This window comes from Eubalaena glacialis, chromosome 12 (assembly GCF_028564815.1).
Source record: "Eubalaena glacialis isolate mEubGla1 chromosome 12, mEubGla1.1.hap2.+ XY, whole genome shotgun sequence".
Taxonomy (NCBI): Eukaryota; Metazoa; Chordata; class Mammalia; order Artiodactyla; family Balaenidae; genus Eubalaena; species Eubalaena glacialis.
The window spans coordinates 26995491-27015709 of NC_083727.1; the positions used below are offsets into that span (position 1 = coordinate 26995491).

The 20219-nt window shown below is 40.4% G+C and overlaps 1 protein-coding gene across 1 annotated transcript in view; it reads left to right on the plus strand.

The window, feature by feature from the left end:
- IL20RA (interleukin 20 receptor subunit alpha) overlaps positions 1–12865 on the plus strand; it is a 35466-nt gene extending 22601 nt beyond the window's left edge. Inside the window, exons 3-7 of the mRNA XM_061207267.1 lie at positions 2932–3110; positions 4319–4494; positions 5062–5206; positions 8930–9069; positions 11971–12865. Of these exons, the coding sequence (XP_061063250.1) occupies positions 2932–3110; positions 4319–4494; positions 5062–5206; positions 8930–9069; positions 11971–12762 (1432 nt within the window). The 3' untranslated portion in view covers positions 12763–12865. The remainder of the gene's footprint in view (positions 1–2931; positions 3111–4318; positions 4495–5061; positions 5207–8929; positions 9070–11970) is intronic.
- The last annotated feature ends 7354 nt before the right edge of the window (positions 12866–20219 follow it).

Here is a 20219-nt window from a genome sequence, read left to right on the forward strand (position 1 = left end):
ATGGCTCCAGGCTCAGCTCCAAAGACAAACAGTCCTGGGGTCATAGGCAGACTGTGAACCTAAATGGGTAACCTTGGGCAAGTTACATATTATACTATTTTACTTTTGAGTGAAGTTTGTTTCCAAGTAAAAAACGAAATTTTAACAAAAGTTTAAATTATATCTACCCAAAGAATTTAATGCCGAAAATAGAGTGTAGCATTAAAAGCACAAGCTTTAGCATCAGGGAGAAGTGGTTCAAATCCCAGATATGCCTGGTACTAGTCAGACTACCTTGAGCAACTCCCTTAATATCACTGAGCCTCAATTTCCTCATCTGTAAAATGGGATGAAAATAACGGTACCTACCTCCTAGGGGTATTATGATAATTAAATGAGATAAAGCTTTCAAATCCTAAGCACCAGTCCAAGCGCATAATAGGCACTTGATAAATATTTCCTGCCATTACCAGAAATCAGAGACCACTGAGGGCCCCGCATGACTTTTTGACATGCATGAACATCATTACTGTAGTATTTATTGAATGATTCATGTCTATCAGCTTGTCAGACTTACAAAGCATTTTGTCCAGAATTAGTAAAGAGCGTTTCTCCTTCATCGACATCTGTCATGGGAAGCTGCCTTGCCCTTGGCAAAGTCAGGAAGTTTGAGGAGAAAAGGTCAAATAGGCGATGGCAATATTTTTCAAACCACAAGTCAAGACCTGTTGGTGGGCCATGAAATCAATTTTGAGGGACATAACTAGCATTTTTTTTTTTAACAGGAAGGATTAGAATGGTGTGGAGTGGATTGGAATGGAAAATAACTAAGTGCCTGGCATGTTGTAAAGTTTAGGTATTATCTTCTAAAACCTTTGTTTTAGTATGTTGGATATATGTGTGAACTGGGTCACACTGTGAAATGTATTTCTTTCTATGGCTCACAGTCAATAAAAAGTTTGAAAGCCCCTCGGCATGGTGATTACTTGAATGGAGAAATTGGTCAACAAGATCTAGCTATATTTCTAATGTTTTCTGGTAGCTATGGTACTTACGAAACAGGAGACATTTACTTTCAGGACTCTGCTGCCATATTTTGAAAAGAGAAGATACCCTTAAGCTTTGGCAACACTTGATAAAGTTGACATTTCCTCCTTCTCAACACACAGTCTTCCCTTGACTTTTGTGATGTCTGTTTTTCCTTCTCCCTCTTTAGCTGCTATTTCTAAGTGTACTTTGTATCTCACCTTTATTTTTTGTAATTTTTAAAATAAATTTATTTATTTATTTATTATTTTTGGCTGCGTTGGGTCTTCGTTGCTGCGCGCGGGCTCTTCTCTAGTTGCGGCGAGTGGGGGCTACTGTTCGTTGCAGTGCGCGGGCTTCTCATTGCGGTGGCTTCTCTTGTTGTGGAGCACAGGCTCTAGGCACGTGGGCTTCAGTACTTGTGGTACACGGACACAGTAGATGTGGCTCGCGGGCTCTAGAGCGCAGGCTCAGTAGTTGTGACACACGGGCTTAATTGCTCCGCGGCATGTGGGATCTTCCCGGACCAGGGATCGAACCCATGTCCCCTGCATTGGCAGGTGGATTCTTAACCACTGCGCCACCAGGGAAGTCCCTGTATCTCACCTTTAAATCTTGCTGCTCCTGAAATTTTATCCTAGGCTTTGCTTTGTCTCCATGGGTAATTTCATTGATGCCTCTGCCTTCCATGAGCAGCTTTATGCCATAGATTTCAAAATCCCTACCTCCCACTCACCCCTTTCTCCTGAGCTCCAGCGCCTTCTGGGCATCCGCATTCGGATACCTTTTACGTATCTTAAGCTCAACATGTCAAAAACTGAACTCATTATCTTTCCCTCCCCCCTCCTCTCCCCATTTCCCAAACCCACTCTTCTTCCGCATTCCTGATCTTGGTAAGTGTTACCACCATTCCACCCAACTAGCCTGGACAGAAAGAGACATCATCCTTAACACCTTCTTTTCCCTCATCTCTTTCATGCACTCAATCACCAAGTCTTGTCTCCTAATATTTTTTCCTTTTGTCCTGTCATTCATTCCACTGCCACTAGCCTTGTGCAAGCCACCTACCTCTTCCACCTGGACCACTCTAGCATCCTCTCAACTGCTCCCCAGTCTGCCACCCTTGACCCATTACATTCTCTACGCTACCACCAGAGTTAGCTGTCTAAAAGCCCGACACACCTGCTTTAATCCTTTCAGTAGCCTCTCACGCAACCCTGTCTCTTTCACTTGGCTCTTCCCATGTCACTTAACCTCTCAATACCTCAGTCTCTTCCACCTGAGAAATGCTAAAGTATTTCCCACCTCCTGTTTCTATGGGTGTTATGTTTTTAATAAAGGAGAGGAAAAACAGATGTGAACAACCTAGTTAATATCATCATCATCACTATGATCATTGAAAATGCTGATTTTGGAATGCACTCCAACCTAGTGAATTTTCCCCAGAACCCTTGAGGGCAAGTATATTTTTAAATTTTATGAGAATGTCAAGAAGAATTTCCAAGGAAAAATTGACTAATTTTTCTTAAAACAATCAATCCAAAAAAAAAAAAGACCCATCAAACTAACCTTGGTATGCATGTGGGCTAAAAATTTACATAGAAGAATTGATCACACAGTCTGTAAAATTTTTACTGTAGTCCAAGCCTAATAATAAAATACATGCTTTCAAAATGTACTATCCACATTATAATTCACAGAAAAGAAAGGTGATTACAGAAGGTGTGACTCATGTTCCTGACAGCTAATGAAAAAAATTGCCAGCAGCAAAAGTAGATTCTTTTTTATCTCAATGATAAGCAGTTTTGTTGTTCTGAAGAGAAGGTCTTAAGTTCCATTCAGTTTTATATAATGACTGTTTTCGTTTTTCCTACTGTAAAGCATAGAGGGCACCTCACTGTTAATTCACAGTTTCCTTCTCAGCAGATATGGGCACAAGAAATGGCTGAATAAATCCGAATGCAGAAATATAAGTAGGACCTACTGTGATCTCTCTGCTGAAACTTCTGACTACGAACATCAATATTATGCCAAGGTTAAGGCCATTTGGGGAACAAATAGTTCTAAATGGGCAGAAACTGGACGATTCTATCCTTTTTTAGAAAGTAAGTAACACAGTTGTCTGTTAAACATGTATCAATATCAAGTTCATCTGACCCCCTAATGTAACAGTCTCTGCCTCATAGATAGCCTTGTCGAGGCCAGTGCTCTGCACTCTGTCCATCAGGTGGAGTGACCAGCCCAAGGTACTTCACCTTGCTGCATCTCAGAGTCTCATCTTTAGAATGAAAGTTTTGGCCAAGTGTCTCTAAGATTGCTGCCGGATCCAGAATTGACGCTGGATGCCAGTATTATCAAATTTTGATTTGGTTTTATTGTTTAGTTGAGATTATATAATTTGAGGAACAACTGACAGATTTATTTTAATGTCGTGGGTTTATAAACTATTTGACATATGCCTGCAGGTTGATTAAAGATTGTTCTGATCTCCAAACTAAGTCTCTTCTTGTTACAGACTTGGTAGAGTTACGACATAATTTCTAGATGTAACTCAGAATTAAGGCAACATCTTCCTGGTATTTCCTTTTAAAATTTTCCATCCCTGATCTGTGACTGATTCAACCATAGAGGACCCACTCAGAGCTGCCATGATGAAATTTACAAGCACTCCCTAAGTTCTGGAGCTGGAGCCTTTCCCTTGCTGCCCTTCTGGATCAGAAGTCAGCAAACTATGGCCTCGGACTAAATGCAGCACCCCCTCCCCTTTCTGTTTTTCTACAGGACAAGAGCTAAGAATGGTTTTTACATTTATATAAATAATAGTTGCAACAGAGATCACATGGCCTGCAAAGCCTAAAATACTTACTGTCAGTACCTTTATGGTAAAAGTTTGCTAATCTCTGTTCTAGATCATTCTCCAAAGGTTACTTCCCCAAAGGTCTTTAGCAGCGCTTCATTTCTCCATTTCTGATTTTTACAAACACATCAAATCCTCTTAATGTTATTTGTCACCAACGTTTCAGGTCCCAGGAGTGTTGCAAACACTTTTAATTATATTTACCATCATCTAGTACTGTTTATCCATGTGACTAGGAACTACATGTGACTAAGTAAATTTGCTGTTTTAACATTCTATCAGTGTGTGACATGATTGTTTCAAGATTCGGTATCACTTGGGCCCACCTAGAGCATTCTGAGGCATCTCAGATAAGAGGGTGGGCTTTAGAGCTTTGATCCCAGTAGGATTATATTGTTTCATCCAAGGTGATTTCTACATCTGAACATGATAATTCCCTCTCCCCTCCCCTTTAAGCACAAATTGGCCCACCAGAGGTTGCTTTGACTACTGATGAGAAATCCATATCTATTGTTCTGACGGCTCCAAAGAAGTGGAAGAAAAACCCAGAAGAAAGCTCTATTTCCCTGGAACAAATATACTCTGATCTGAAGTATAATGTGTCCATATATAATACTAAATCAAATAGAACGGTAAGCCTGAAATGGAATGGGGACCTAAAATTTGTGTCACTTTTTGCAGCTAATGCTGGAACACGCAGCCCTGATGCCTAAATTCTCAGCATGTGAATCTGGGAAGGTGTGATATTCAAAAGTGTTGCCATACAAGATACAGTTGAAGCTGATGTGTAGAAATTTTTAAAACTGCCTTCAGATTTCCTTTACAGAAAGTCTCCTGTTGCTGTTGGTGTGTAGAGCAATTGTCCGCCTCACTTTGGTAGAGAGTTTTTACTTGCTTAACATCTGTCAGTCACTCTCCAAGAAAGAAAAAAATATCAGCAAGAACACAGGACAAAGTGGAATAAGAAATCCCTCCTTATGTCATTATTTAGAATTGTTCCCACAATTTGTCCAGTCCCTAACTGGGACTGCCAAGCTGAAGGAAAAGGATATTTTAAAGCTGTTGCTAAAAAAAAAAGCTCTTAGTGATAGTAAAGGACTTAATGGTACCTCAGTCTTCTAATTCCTTCTAAAGTTACTTGTCTGGGGTGGTACTGGAAATCTCTGGCTCTAACTGCTCTTCGCAATTCCCTATCCCAGTGGTCCCAGTGTGTGACAAACCGAACGCTGGTATTCAGCTGGCTGGAGCCGGACACTCTGTACTGCGTCCTCGTGGAGTCCTTCGTCCCAGGCCCTCCTCGCCTTGCTCAGCCTTCTGAGAAGCAGTGTGTCAGTACTTTGAAAGGTAAGCTTTGAGAATCTCAGCTGGTCTGAGGAAGGAAATCTGCTAAAACTAGAAGGAAGGATGGTGGTGTAGACAAGGTTTTGAAAATCCGTGTCTACCAGAAACAGGCTGAAGTGAAGGCAGAAACAACCATCACCAGAAATGCATTGAGCAGCCTGGGACTCTACCATTGAACTTGGCTCACAGTAGGGAGTGTTTTCACCTCCTGGGGAACTCTTAGCACCAGTCCAACAAGACTCGACCTTGGGAAATAAGAATTATAGGAATTTTTACACACACGGTTTTTCTTCTTTAAAACTATAATCACTCTGATCAGTAGAAGTTCTGTGGTCTTTAAGAACATCAGATGAGTTTATTCCTAGAAACAAAGCAGTATCCTAAAAACACTTTACGACAGAGTCTTTTGCTCCCCCTCGGGAATACAAATTATAGGCGCTGCAGGTTGTGATCAGATATCACTCACTGTGCAAGGCTGTTCAAGGGCCTGGGATCAGCAAATCAGTTATTACTCCCTCACTCTTATAGTTGCTTCTCTGTCTTTCCTTTTATTTGTCTCCTCGTGTTTTCTGAACTTGGCTGCCAAGGAAGTGTGGTTGAAGATTCTCGTTCCTGTTGGGAGACTAGAGTTAGGAGCTTGGCGTTTGTTTAATTGTTCTTCCCTGAGGGTGGTAAGACCCTGAACTCAAAACCTAAAAATTGAAAATAAATCCTAAAGTTTACCTTCATTGAATGGCTCTTCATCCATTCTTCTTCTGTTTCTCCTTCCAAATGTGCTGGCCTGCCAAATGTCACAATCATTTTCCCCAAGACTTGGTTCCGTCACCAGCTATGGGACAGGAATGGTGACAGAACCCCCGTTTTCCTCTCCCCTCAAGCATCCCACATTTCGAGATGAAACTGTCCTAAGGATTAAAAAGGGAATTTTGTGAATACATATCAGAAGTGAAAAGCTTTATTCTTGAATCTCCATCATTATCATACCTTTCCCTTTAAAACGAAGGGTTCTCTACCATACATATGTCAAATATCAATAAAATTAAAATGCAAAGCAAGCAAAAGGCAAAGCAAAGCAGATTGAGGAAATCATTTTTGTATTTGGAAAAGTGCTCTGTTTACTAACAGCTTGATCAGTGGGCAAATGGTAGGAATGAATTCCCAGTGGAAATCATTTAAGCCATTGGCAGAGCTAAAGCAACTAAAGTACAGATTAAATGAAATACTTCCCAGTAAGCAGATGGAGCCGACTTTCTCACTAGTCTTGGAAAAGTAATAACAAGGTACCATTTCATGTTCTGACCTTTCTTGATACCCCAGCTGTTAGAGCACCCCAGATACCTTTCCAAGACACCATTATGAGGGTCTACTTTTTCAAAAACTCACTATTACCTCTTTTGGGACTATTCTTTGAAATATTTCTGCCCTCCACAATCCCCCAATTCCTAAAATACAGATACAGTTTATTAGTTGATTGTTGCAAACATGTGCTGGTGTATACTAAGTGCCTTCAGTCATTGTTGTCACAGCTCTGTTTATCAGGGTGAGTTTGGTCCAGAGGCCAGGGATTGTATTAAGAGGACTGGATTGATTGGGGTTGACATATACACACTACTATATGTAAAAGAGATAACTAATAAGGACCTACTGTATAGCACAGGGAACTCTACTCAATACTCTATAATGACCTATGTGTGAAAAGAATCTAAAAAAGAGTGGATATATGTATAACTGATCACTTTGGAGTACACCTGAAACTAACGCAACATTGTAAATCAACTATACGCCAATAAAAATTTTTTTTTAAAAAAAAGGACTGGACTGAGTTGTAGCCTGAAGTAGGGGCAGGTGATGCTCAGCCATCTGCAACATCTGCATTATTGGCATCTTTCTATGTGGAACCTGTTGACAGATGTGCTCTTCAGGATGGAAGAGCCTGCAGTTGGACCCCCATACCTGGGCTTTTCCCACTGGCTATTGTTGACCAGAAGTCCATGATGCTTCTGTTTCCACTCTTTAACTAGACAGTTAACCGGACAGCAACTTAGCTGCTCTCTCCCAGGACTAGGCATCAAGAGTATCCAACGTCTGCATGGATTAGAATACTCCCACGACACTCCTGCTGATTGTATTAGTATGTAAGGAATGCCCTAGAACTTTTGTCATTTGTGCAAAAGCTGCTGCTTTTTCCACTGCTGTAGTAGTCAGGGTTCTCCATAGAACACAATATACATAATCTTTATATATAAATACACACACACACACACACACACACACACACATATCAAGATGGAGATAGAGACTTATTTTAAGGACCTGGCTCACATGATTTTGGAGGTTGGTAAGTTCAAAATCTGCAAGGCTGGAGACCTAAGGAAGAATTTATGTTGCAGTTCTTATCTGAAGGTGTTCAGCTGGCAGAATTCGCTCTTCTGGAACGTGATCAGTCTTTTTTCTATCAAAGCCTTCAGCTGATTGGATGAGGCTCACCCTCATTATAGAGGGTAATCTGCTTTACTCATGCCTACTAATATAAATGCTAATCTCATCTAAAAAATGCTTTCACAGAAACATCTAGAATAATGTTGGACCAAATAACTGGGTACTGTGGCCTAGCCAGATTGACACATAAATTTAACCTTCACAATTTACAAGTACTCCACAGGAGCTTAACAAATATAAATTAGTCACAGTGAGTCCTATCTGTCAACCATATAGTCTGATTCATGGTGATCCAGGGCTACTTTTCTTAAAACTACTCACCAGATCTTTTCATTCCTCTATGGACTTTTTTTTTTTTTTTAATTTATTAATTTATTTATTTATGGCTGTGTTGGGTCTTAGTTTCTGTGCGAGGGCTTTTTCCAGTTGCCGCAAGCAGGGGCCACTGTTCATCGCAGTGCGCGGGCCTCTCACTATCGCGGCCTCTCTTGTTGCGGAGCACAGGCTCCAGATGCGCAGGCTCAGTAATTGTGGCTCACGGGCCTAGTTGCTCCGCGGCATGTGGGATCTTCCCGGACCAGGGCTCGAACCCATGTCCCCCGCGTTGGCAGGCAGACTCTCAACCACTGCGCCACCAGGGAAGCCCCTGGACTCTTAAAGTCATTATGAACCTACGGCACAGCAGGACCAGGGAGGGAGTTACTGCCATTCTCAGCACACACCAATTCAGCCGCCTCTCCACACATCCCCAAGCTCCAGACCTACCAGAAAGCCTGGCCAACTGTGTAAGGATGGTTCTGTTTGTCACACACAAGATGACGCCATACATTCGTGGCAAGGTCCTGAATATCTGGAAAAGGTTGAGTCGAATGAGGGGCATGGAAACGTGGGGCAGCTTAATGGGATCTTCACAAGAAGGTTTTGTTGTTTGGTTTGAAGTGCTGTGAGTTGCTTGAGTATCAGGCACACTTTCCTGCAAATAGAAGAACCAGCATGAATCTCATAGCCAGATATAAAATGTTGGAATATCTTCTGACTTGGGTTGTTAAGGCATCCTTGCTGTAAAGGATGGAAACAAGTCCAGATGATTCCTTAAGACCACCTATTGTCAGAGAGAGTAAGAATTCTGAGATCCCTTCTAACATTTAGCTCAAGCTTCTCAATTTATAAATGAGAAAACTGAATTCCTAAAAGTAACTGATCTCTCCAAAGCCTCTTGATGTTACCAGTGTTTTCCCACCACACCAAATCACAACTGTCTACCCCACCCCACTTTTCTTTTTACAGATCAAACATCAACATTGAAGGTTAAAATCATCTTCTGCTATGTTTTGCCCATATCTGTTACCGTGTTTATTTTTTCTGTGATGTGCTACTCCATGTACAGATATACCCATGTCAGCAAAGAGAAACACCCAGCAAATCTGGTGAGTGCCTAGAGTGGTAGGAGGCTTTATAACACCCCCAGGAAGATAGAAAAGGAGGTTCTAGAACAGATACCGTTCCTTTTATGGGCAGAGTGAGTTTCAAGTTAAAGAGTTGATGAATTAAAAACACTTTCTGTACTAGACTAACTCATTAACATAACCAAAGAGAAAGATTCCTTAACTTTGACAAAGATTTTATATTTATGGAACAGATCAGACTAGGTCTTGAGGTACACAGATAAATTGTCATGATCCCTGCCCCTCCAGAGGCTTAAGTCTAGTTGGGGACTAGACGTTTTAAAGGATATGTGAAGACTAAGATGAAAGTGGGTTCTAGGGACTCTTGCGGGTACAGGAAGGGCGCTGGCACCCTACGTGGAGGAGGAGGAGTTTCATGCCTGGGCTTGGTCATGAAAGTTCAGTAAGAGTTAGGGCACCTACCTCAACTGGAAGAAACTGCAGGGGCAAAGGTAGGAGGATGTTTGGGAAACCATATAATATTGCAAAACCATAAGGTTCCTGATGAGAAGCTATGAAAGAAGAGACTGGAGGGTGGGGGGTAAGGCCAGGTAATGGGAGAAGTGGGGAGTTATTCGAAGGACCTTGGGCTTCATTGTGTTTGCAAAACTCTGTAGGGTTTTGAGTTGGGATCATTATGGTCAATATTGAGTTTTAGATACAACTGGATAGTGTTAAAGACAACTTCAGGGGGAAGAAGACTAGAAACAAACAAACAAACAAACAAACCCAGCTAGGAGACTGTGGGAGTTGTCCAGGAGAGAGAAGATGAGAGTCTAAAAGAGGAGCGGGGGATGTAGGGCTGGAGACAGACACGGAATGGAAACACGTTTAGGGGGAAAGCGGCCAGGACTTAATCATTCACAGCAAGGAGAAGCAAGAAAGTAAAAGAAGGAACAAACCTTATGCTTCTGGACCATGTACTGGAGGTTTCCCAAGGCTGAGCATATTTTAACAATCAAAAACTATTTCTTTGGAAATTATCAAAATACGTGTTCACATGTACACGACACATACATGCATTCCTGTTCTGTTTTTAAATGTTTCTATTATTCTGCCTTCATTTAGGTTTCAGAGATAGCTTTTTAATGACGTAGGGAGACCTTTCCTAGGAGGAAAAAGCACAGGAGAACTGACAGCCTGTGACTTTTTGAAACCCAAATTTTTGTAAAAGAAAGATGCTGAAGTTCCTATTTTGTAGTTAAATGAAATCGCATCATTGGGTGGACAATGAGAATTGTAACGTAACTCATCATTGACAATCTAAACGGGCACCTTCCATGTATTGCCAGCAAAACTTTAATCTTAAACAAGTTTTCCTGACGTGATTTAGAGTTTCTCTATCTACTATAAATTGGCAGATGAATTTCCGTTTTGGGCCCTATTATAGCATGATTAGTTTGGTGTATGGGGGAAGTAAGTAAAACCATCTCTATTCATGTGCTTATTTCTCTTTTTACACCTAGTTTTCACGCCCTTCCACATTTCCTGTCCAGAGTATATGCAAAAAAGAGCTGGTAGCCCAGAGGATGGCTTATTGATAAACACATAGTGAACTATAATTAATAAAGCAATGTCAAAAACTCAGTCTTCACCACTCCTGACACAGCAGAAATTCTGATTTTACAGAATTAAAAAAAGGAGGCTCAAGAAATTAAATAAGCCCCCTGAATTCCCTCAGCCAGTTAGAGGAAGAGGCAGTCACACCCCGATCCTTGGACTGGATCAGGACCACCCAGGGAACCACTTTTCACTGCCATATGCATTTCGTGCATCTTGGGTCCCTTGCCTCCAGGTGAGGGAGTTTTCCCTCATATTCCAAACGTAACTTTCACTTCCATGAGTTGGTAAGAATAGGCCTTTACAACTATCTGGGGACAGTATAAATTCTAACAGCTGTTTTTTTTGTTTGTTTGTTTTTTGAACAGCTTTACTGGAGCACAATTGCCCTACAATGGTGTGTCTGTTTGTGCTTTATAACAGAGCGAATCAGCTATACATATACATATACATATATCCCCATGTCTCCTCCCTCTTGCTTCTCCCTCCCACCCTCCCTATCCCACCCCTCTAGGTTGTCACAAAGCACCAAGCTGATCTCCCTGTGCTATGTGGCTGCTTCCCACTAGCTATCTGTTTTGCATTTGGTAGTGTATATATGTCCATGTCACTCTCTCACTTCGTCCCACTTTACCCTTTCCCCTCCCCGTGTTCCCAAGTCCATTCTCTACGTCTGCGTCTTTATTCCTGTCCTGCCCCTAGGTTCTTCAGAACCTTTTTTATTTTTTAGATTCCATATGTATGTGTTAACATACGGTATTTGTTTTTCTCTTTCTGACTTACTTCACTCTGTATGACAGACTCTAGGTCCATCCACCTCACTACAAATAACTCAATTTCGTTTCTTTTTATGGCTGAGTGATATTCCATTGTATATATGTGCCACATCATCTTTATCCATTCCTCTGTCGATGGACACTTAGGTTGCTTCCATGTCCTGGCTATTGTAAATAGAGCTGCAATGAACATTGTGGTACATGACTCTTTTTGAATTATGGTTTTCTCAGGGTATATGCCCAGTAGTGGGATTGCTGGGTCGTATGGTAGTTCTATTTTTAGTTTTTAAGGAACCTCCATACTGTTCTCCATAGTGGCTGTATCAATTTACATTCCCACCAACAGTGCAAGAGGGTTCCCTTTTCTCCACACCCTCTCCAGCATTTATTGTTTGTAGATTTTTTGGTGATGGCCATTCTGACTGGTGTGAGGTGATACCTCATTGTAGTTTTGATTTGCATTTCTCTAATGATTAGTTATCTAACAGCTGTTTTTAATGTCTCTCTAAAGTGAAAAGGTGAAAACCATTCTCTTCTCGCTTTATAGGTTTTGATTTATGGAAATGAATTTGACAAAAGAGTCTTTGTACCTGCTGAAAAAATTGTGATTAACTTTATCACCCTCAGTATTTTGGAGGATTCTAAAACTTCTCATAAGGATATAAGTGTAATGGAAAAAAGCAACGATGCATCAGACCTGAATGAGCCCAGTGAGGACCGGGAGCCCCATCAGGAGGAAGTGGAGGTGAAACACCTGGGGTATGCTTCACATGTGGTGGACATTGTGTATGACTCTGAGAAAAGCACCAAAGGGACTTCCTTAACCCAGCAAGAGCCACCCAGCAGAACAATGGCCACAGATAAAACAGTCATCGAATGTGAATGTGACATAAGAACTAGTGACATTTCTGTGGGGCCTGGAGATCAGGAGTTCAATTTGCAGGAGGAAGTGTCCCTACAAGGAAGGTTATCTGAGCAACAGGCAACTTTAGCAGACTTGGGTCCACAAACACTACCATATTCATATACCCCTCAGCTCAGAGACTTGGACCACCTGCTGCAGGGGCATGTGGACACAGAGGAGGGGCCAGAGGCAGAACCATCGACCACACTGGTCGATTGGGACCCTCAGACTGGCAGGCTGTGTATACCTTCATTATCCAGCTTTGAACATGACTCAGAGAGATTTAAGCATCCTGAGTCTGAGGGACTCAAGGAGGAGGGCCTCTTGTCTAGACTCTACCAGGATCAGGCTCCAGACAAGACACTGGAGGAACATGAAGCCTATCTCATGCAATTTATGGAGGAATGGGGATTATATGTACAAATGGGAGACTAACACTCAAACTTCCCTTTGCCAGACCACTACTGTTACAAAACACGTGAGTGCAAACAGATAAGTGACCGAACAATAAAGTACCAGAGACAGAAGTTTACTCAGATTTCTGTGTCAGTGAGAATTACTTATTTCTTCTATTTTCATAGCACTTGTTTCATTCCGCCTCCTGTGGGTGGTTGGGTTGTGCATGTGGGTCTCCCGCACTGATGGTGGGCACCCAGAGTGCAGTGGCTGACCCTCTTTGTACCCAGTAAGTATTCAAAAATGTTGGCCAACTTGGATGCAGAATTTATTCCGGTGGGTGTACTGTGGCCTCTTTATTTATGATTTTCTAACAAGCACTTGTACAATTATTTTCTGGGCCCTTACCAAGTGTATAGCACTGTAAAAAATACTTCATGAAGACCATTCATTGTATAAGTGCTACTTTTTTAGAATTTGGTTTATTGCCAGAATGATGAGATACTTAAAACATGCAAATATCACTAAGTGGGTGGGAAGTGGTCACATTTAAAGACCTAACCCACTGTTCAATCATAATAATCTATGTTCAGAGTGAATAAATCAGGCACAGATCTTGATGTCATATGCTTTGGGCTTCTTTAAGTGGCCATATTAATACTTTAGGAGAAGTTCTGGAGTGTAAATTATTGTTATTGGTTTATAGTCAGAAAATGTCCTCTTGCCTTCCCTGGTGGCACAGTGGTTGGGAATCCGCCTGCCAATGCAGGGGACACAGGTTCGAGCCCTGGTCCGGGAATATCCCACATGCCATGGAGCCACTAAGCCCGTGCGCCACAACTACTGAGCCTGCGCTCTAGAGCCCGCAAGCCACATCTACTGAGCCCACGTGCCACAACTACTGAAGCCCACGTGCCTAGAGCCCGTGCTCCACAACAAGAGAAGCCACTGCAATGAGAGACCTGCGCACCACAACCAAGAGTAGCCCCTGCTTGCTGCAGCTAGAGAAAGCCCACGTGCAGCAACAAAGACCCGAGGCAGCCAAAAGTAAATAAATAAAATAAATTTATTTTAAAATGTCCTCTCAATAACTAGTAGAGGCTTTTTAGTAGGGAATTAACCTGAAAAAAAAATGCCACATTTTATAATAGAACAGTACATTTATTTCTGGAAATGTGTTTTTCAAAAGCTATTTAGATAGTCTATAAACTAGAACATGTTTAGTAGCTGAATCACTGTAACTATTATAATATTAAATATTCTATTTGAATGAGCAGTGCCTTAGAGATTCCTTGGAATATGTGTGAATGAATATCCCATATCTACATAATCTTAAAATCAATAAATAAAGACATACAAAAGAAATAAGTTGAGTTTATATGTAAGGGAGAGTGTATTTGACATAATTTACTGTGGGAATGAAAGTATATCATAAAACAATACCACCCTAGTTAAATTCCAGTAACCATTCCCATCTCCTTCATCATTTGCTTAGAAAATTAAATTCAATAGTCACATTGTATTAAAATATGACAGGATCTGTTAAGTTGAACCATATAAAATTGTTGATATTTGACTGTTTTTGACCTGCAGAGACAGCAATTTCATATGATTTACCTTAGCATATGTTTGCTTTAATCATGAGCTCATGATCCATTGATGCTCTTTCAGGAAACAGATATCATCCGTATTTTCTTATTTATATTCTTGGCACAGACAGACAACCCTGGTAGGAGAGATGGATTCTGAAGTCATGGTCTTTTGAGATTGTCCACAAATCCAAACAGCTTCTGATCTAGTGATTTAATTTAGAGCATAATTCTATTAACCAGAGTGTTCTGTTCTTCTCAATCTTTACAAAAATGATTCTGCTAATTTTGAAGAACAAATTTATTATTAAATAAATATGTAAGAGTGTATTAAAATTTTGACATAATTTACTGTGGGAACGAACATATATCATAAAACAATACTACCCTAGCTAATTTCCACTAACTATTCCCATCTCCTTCACCATTTGCTTCAAAACAGCCAGTTTTGAAGAACAAATTTATTATTACTATAAAGGAAATTCAGGAGTGGGAAAGAATGAGTTGCTATTAAGAGCAAAAAGAAAATAAAATGATTGATGATTGTTTGGCTTATTCATTTCATTCACAAAATACTTACTGAGCATCTACTATGTCCTACAATGTCCTCATTGTAGGGAAGATAACAACAACCTTAGGGTTACTTTGAGGATGAAAAAGCGTTAGAACATAGAAGGCATTTAGAACGGTGCCTGGCACATAGCGAGTGCTATGTGTTTGTTATCATTATTAACTGCCAGAGTATGTGCTTAGGACCAGGAAAAGAAGCCATTTAGACATATGACTATTTTGATTCGAAGGCAGAGTTTGCCTCTCTTTGTTTCTCTTACCTAAAAGTACAAGAGTAATTTGCTTCCTACTTTATGCCTTCAGATTGAAATCCATCTGTGGTTTTGTAAAAGGGAATCTAATTCTGAGTTGCTTTCACATCTCTTATCATTCTAAGCATATCAGAAGTATTGAGCCTTTGTAAAATTTTGTTCCTTTAGTACTTTGCAACATACATAATGCACGCAGATATATATATATAAATTCAAATGTGAGTGTACAGTAGGTATGTCTTGTGGGGGGAAGGTGACACATTCTTCGATGCAGTCTACCTTTGTGAGCAACAGCCATCATGCTTCCTGTCACCTCTGTGGCCAGAGCCTCAGCAGCTCCGAGAAGTCATCCATCCTCTGGGGCCTCATTAGATTCCATCCCTAGGCCTGAGGTCCCAGTGGAGCTGGGAAGTTGAGGTTTCAGAATCTTTGACCAGCACCTTCATCCCTTCACTAGCTGTTCATCAGTTTTAGGATTTTACATACCTCTTCCACATTAGGTGATTTTTCCACATGAAAATGTCTGCTAGTGGCTCTATGCCCATACCCCATAAATTCTAAACAACTGGGTGAATAAAAATACCCCCTACTACAAAGTGAGTGAAACCTAGTGCCACATCTTGCACATGGGAAGGAAGTAGGCGAAGAGGGACATTTGTCCCCTCAGCCTATAACATGGGGAAGATCAGGTGCCCCCAGGCTGAGCTCAACTCAAAGGAAATCAGTGCAGGGAAAAACTATTTGTACAGCCCAGAGTGCAAGTCTGTGCAGCATGGTAAATCTAATGAGAACATCAAATAGAGGGCTCCATCAGTATGGATCAGTGAACCTGGGTCATAAATCAAATTCTTTCTGGCCCACACACTGCCATCCCACATCTTGAGATGAATTTTTGCTAAATTACCTTGGAAAGAACTTTTTCTATTTCCTTTGTTGTTCCCCACATTATATCTTCCATAAATCTTCTATCCACAGTTTTTCAAAGACTTTGCTCAAGAACATGTGCCTATAATTTTTTAATAAATAATGCAATAAATTAGAAGTTTGGGATTAACAGATACACACTACTATATATAAAATAGGTAATCAACAAGGACCTACTGTATAGCACAGGGAACTGTACTCAATATTCTATAATAACCTATATGGGGTAAGAATCTGAAAAAGAAATCATATGTATATGTATAACTGAATTACTTTGCTGTACACGTGAAGCTAACAACATTCTAAATCAACTATACCCCAATATGAAATAAAAATTAAATTAAAAAATAAATAAAAATTTTTTAAATTTAAAAAAGAAGAGTGTGACTGCACACAAATTACCAGCAAGATATATTACTGCTTAGTTTCAAGCAGCCTATTGGCTAGCTGCAGTTCAGCCAATAAACTTAGAATATTTTAAAATCTAAATAAATAAATAAATAGTGCAATGGTTGTGGGTATTTTAAGACTAGATTTTATTTTTTTCTGTAGAAGATAAATGTACACATGTTCATTACAAACTAACTAGAGATAAAGGGGGGGGGAATTAAAATTACCTGTAATACTCCCACCCAGATTTAACCACTGTACACATCTTAGGGTAGAGAAATGATTCTCAGCTGGGGGTGATTTTGTCCCCGATGGGACACCTGGCGATATCTGGAGACATTTTTGGTTGTCACAACTCTAGAGAGAGGGTGCTGCTGGCATCTAGTGGAGAGAGGCCAAGAATACTCTTCCACATCCTACGATGCCCAGGGTAGCCCCCCACAGCAAAGAGTTATCTGGCCAAAAATGTCAATAGTGCCCACATTGATAAACCCTGGTGTAGAATTTTCCAGACACTTTCAATACATTTAGGTATCTATTTTTCCTCAAAAGAGGGATCCTACTAACTTTTATAACTCTCTCTTTTCACTCACTCGAAAATATATAACTGTCTTAACGATACTTAGATTAACTTTATGAAGCACCAATCTTATTCAAACTAGAACTACTGAAATGACAGGTGATGAATTATTTTTTCTAAACTTAATGCTTTAAAACTTTTTTAGTCAAACAGCAACCAAAAGTTGGCATTATTAAGAGCAAAGTGATATGAATCCTTTAAAGAAAACTAAACCTCTCCAAAATGTTATTTCCTGGAAATCACTGCCTCTGCAGAGTGGCTGGATGACTATTAGATGGTCGTTATCTTCCCTTTGAGGGTGTTGGACTCCCCTGTGCTTAGTTTTGACCACCTTCCACCTTTCCTCTAAAGGTCTTCAGGATCTTCAGTGACAGATCCTTGAAGGCAATCTTGGCTTTCACTGTAAATCCTGGATAAACATTCATGTTTATCACTGATTTTCCTCCAGATTCCTTTGCCTATGGCAGCCACAAGATTTCTTTTGTACTTTACTAGTTTTAGACTGTAACAAATCTTCCAGGTGGTTTTCATTTCTGAATGCCAGTCAAGATGGCAGGTTAAGGCTCTGAAAGCATTGCTTCATCCAAGGCTCCCTTCCGGGAGGGGTTACGTTGTGTTGGTGCCGGTTGAAGGAGTCTCCTTCTGTCCTCAGGCAAGGCTGCCTCTTCATGGGTTTCCCTAAAACCCTGTCTCTGGCACTTTGCTAAATTTGGAAACAGACGAGGTATTTTCTCCCTTACTTCCTCAACAGATTTCTTTTTGACATCTCAATCTGTCGTTCTCTAGATTAAGTGGTATTTGGAGGCTTCCCACCAATTCAGACGATGGACATATGGCTCGTGTTTGTGTTTTCACGCCCAGGCCACTGAGACAATGAACACTGCTGGGGATAACTACCATCTGCCATTTGCCTGTCCCTGGAACTGACTTTTGGGGGACGTATGAATTAGCCACTGCTTTTAGAGGTCTCATAGAGTTAAGATAGTTTACATATTATTCTTCCTTCTCCTCAAGTGCATTCTTCCCCAATCTGAAATTGATCTGAAATGCAGACGCTTCAGAACATTTGATGTGAGAGGGGGAAAAAAATCAGTGGGAATTTTAATCCCAACCCCTCCCAAAAAGGAGGCATGGGATATTGGATCTTCTTTAAATTTGTCAACTTTGTGCTTTTAAAAGAATTTGGCAGCATTTGACTAACAAAGGGATATATGGACTGTCTACTGAAAAAAATTGCACAACCTAAAAGGTGAGAATTATATTTTATTCGGCAGACCTTCTGAGGACTGAAGCCCAGGAGGCAGCCTCTCACATAACTCTGATAGACTGTTCCGAAGAGGTAAGAGAAGAGCCAGGCTATATAAGAGTTTTTGCAAAAAAAATCAGTCATAGAATATTGAGCAGTTCCCTGAATATTGAGCATTTCCCTGTGCTACACAGTAATTCTTTATTGGTTATCTAGTTTACATACAGCAATGTGTACATGTCAATCCCAAACTCCCAATCTATCCGAATCTATTGAACACTGCTCAATATTCTGTAATAACCTAAATGGAAAAAGAATTTGAAAAAGAATAGATACATGTATATGTGTAACTGAATCACTGTTGTACACCTGAACCTAACACAACATTGTTAATCAACTATGCTCCGATATAAAATAAAAATTAAAAAAAAAAACAAAACACCATCAATCAGAACATCAAAAGACTACTGCTAATTCAAGAAAACCAGACATATCAAGTTAATGAATTTAGTGCTTTTCCATGTCTGGGAAGATGCAAGAGTCTGGGCTCATTGAAATCATTCCTTTGATATGCACCTTAACTATCTATGGCCAATATCCTGCTTTTCTCCATCCTGAACCACCTCAGCGTGCACCGTCAGGATATGGCAGGTGACATTTTTCATCCACATTACCTTAGGCAATTTATTTAACCTTTTGGGACCAACTTCCCTCATCTATGAAATAAGGATAATAATTGTCCCTACCTCCTAGGGTTGTGGGAGGTTTAAAGGAATCAATATATTGAAAGTTCTTAGAAGAGTGCCTGACACAAAATGAGTGTGTTTATCTATCAGCGGAAGAAAACTCAACGCGTCCACATGGCAACCTGAGCGAATCTCACAGGCGTGTTGAGCAAAAAGAGTGATTGCTAGAGAATAGACAGAGGATAAATCCATTTACATAACATCTCAAGAAATACAAAATTAAACACTAGTCATATATACATGGTAAAACTATAAAGAAAGGCAAGGAAATGATTAACACAAAGTTTAGGATCATGGGTTCCCCCCGTGGACTGAAGGGGATGGGAGTGTACGGAGCTCAGGGGAACTTCAGCGGAATTAGTAACAGGCGCCTTAAACATGGTAGAAACAGTGTATTCCTTTGATTATTCTTCTTTAAACTGCACATATGTATTATATATATCCTCTAATGTGTGTATATTTAATTAAGGAAAACAATAATGGTACCCCAAAGCCCCTGAATTTTGTGTCATTCTCATAGGTTCCATAACCAGTGTCAGCTTTGTACCATTGGTAAAGCTATTTGGAATGATGATCGCTCTTAGACATTTTCCCTTGCAAGTCGGAAACAAGTATTTTATGACGATATTCTGTTTACCGATCTTCTTAGTTTCCCAAGATTTGATTATGCCTAAAATTCTGAACAGAAAAGAACTGTTGACCAACTGATTCATTGGGTTTCCGTGGTGAAGGGCGTGCCTTGGCTCGGCTGAGAACTGCCATTATTCAAAGAGTGAATACCTGAGCCCTGGCAGGAAGTGAGGAGGACACGTGATTCACACAAACTTCTGAAATGCAAGCACCTTCTCCTACTCACAGGTAATAATGAGTTAAAAAGATCTCAGGCAGTCAGGCAGGCAGGCAGGCAGGCAGTCCCACTGACAAAAATTACATAGTGTAAATAAATCCCTTCCTTATGAGTCAGCTAACAGTTGATCTCTGCTGATTTTAGTATGCAGAGAAGGATTAGGACTTTCAAATGCTCTGCCTTTACACTCCAGCTAACTGTTCCTTTCTGTAATAAGCTTGCCTTGGTTACACATGCTTAGTGACCATTGGCAAATAGAATGTGTTTGCTTTTCCTAAGTCCCATATTTCCAGCCAGCTTGTTGCCAGCAGCTTCCAAAATGAAAAATTTGCAAAATTACAAATTTAAACAAC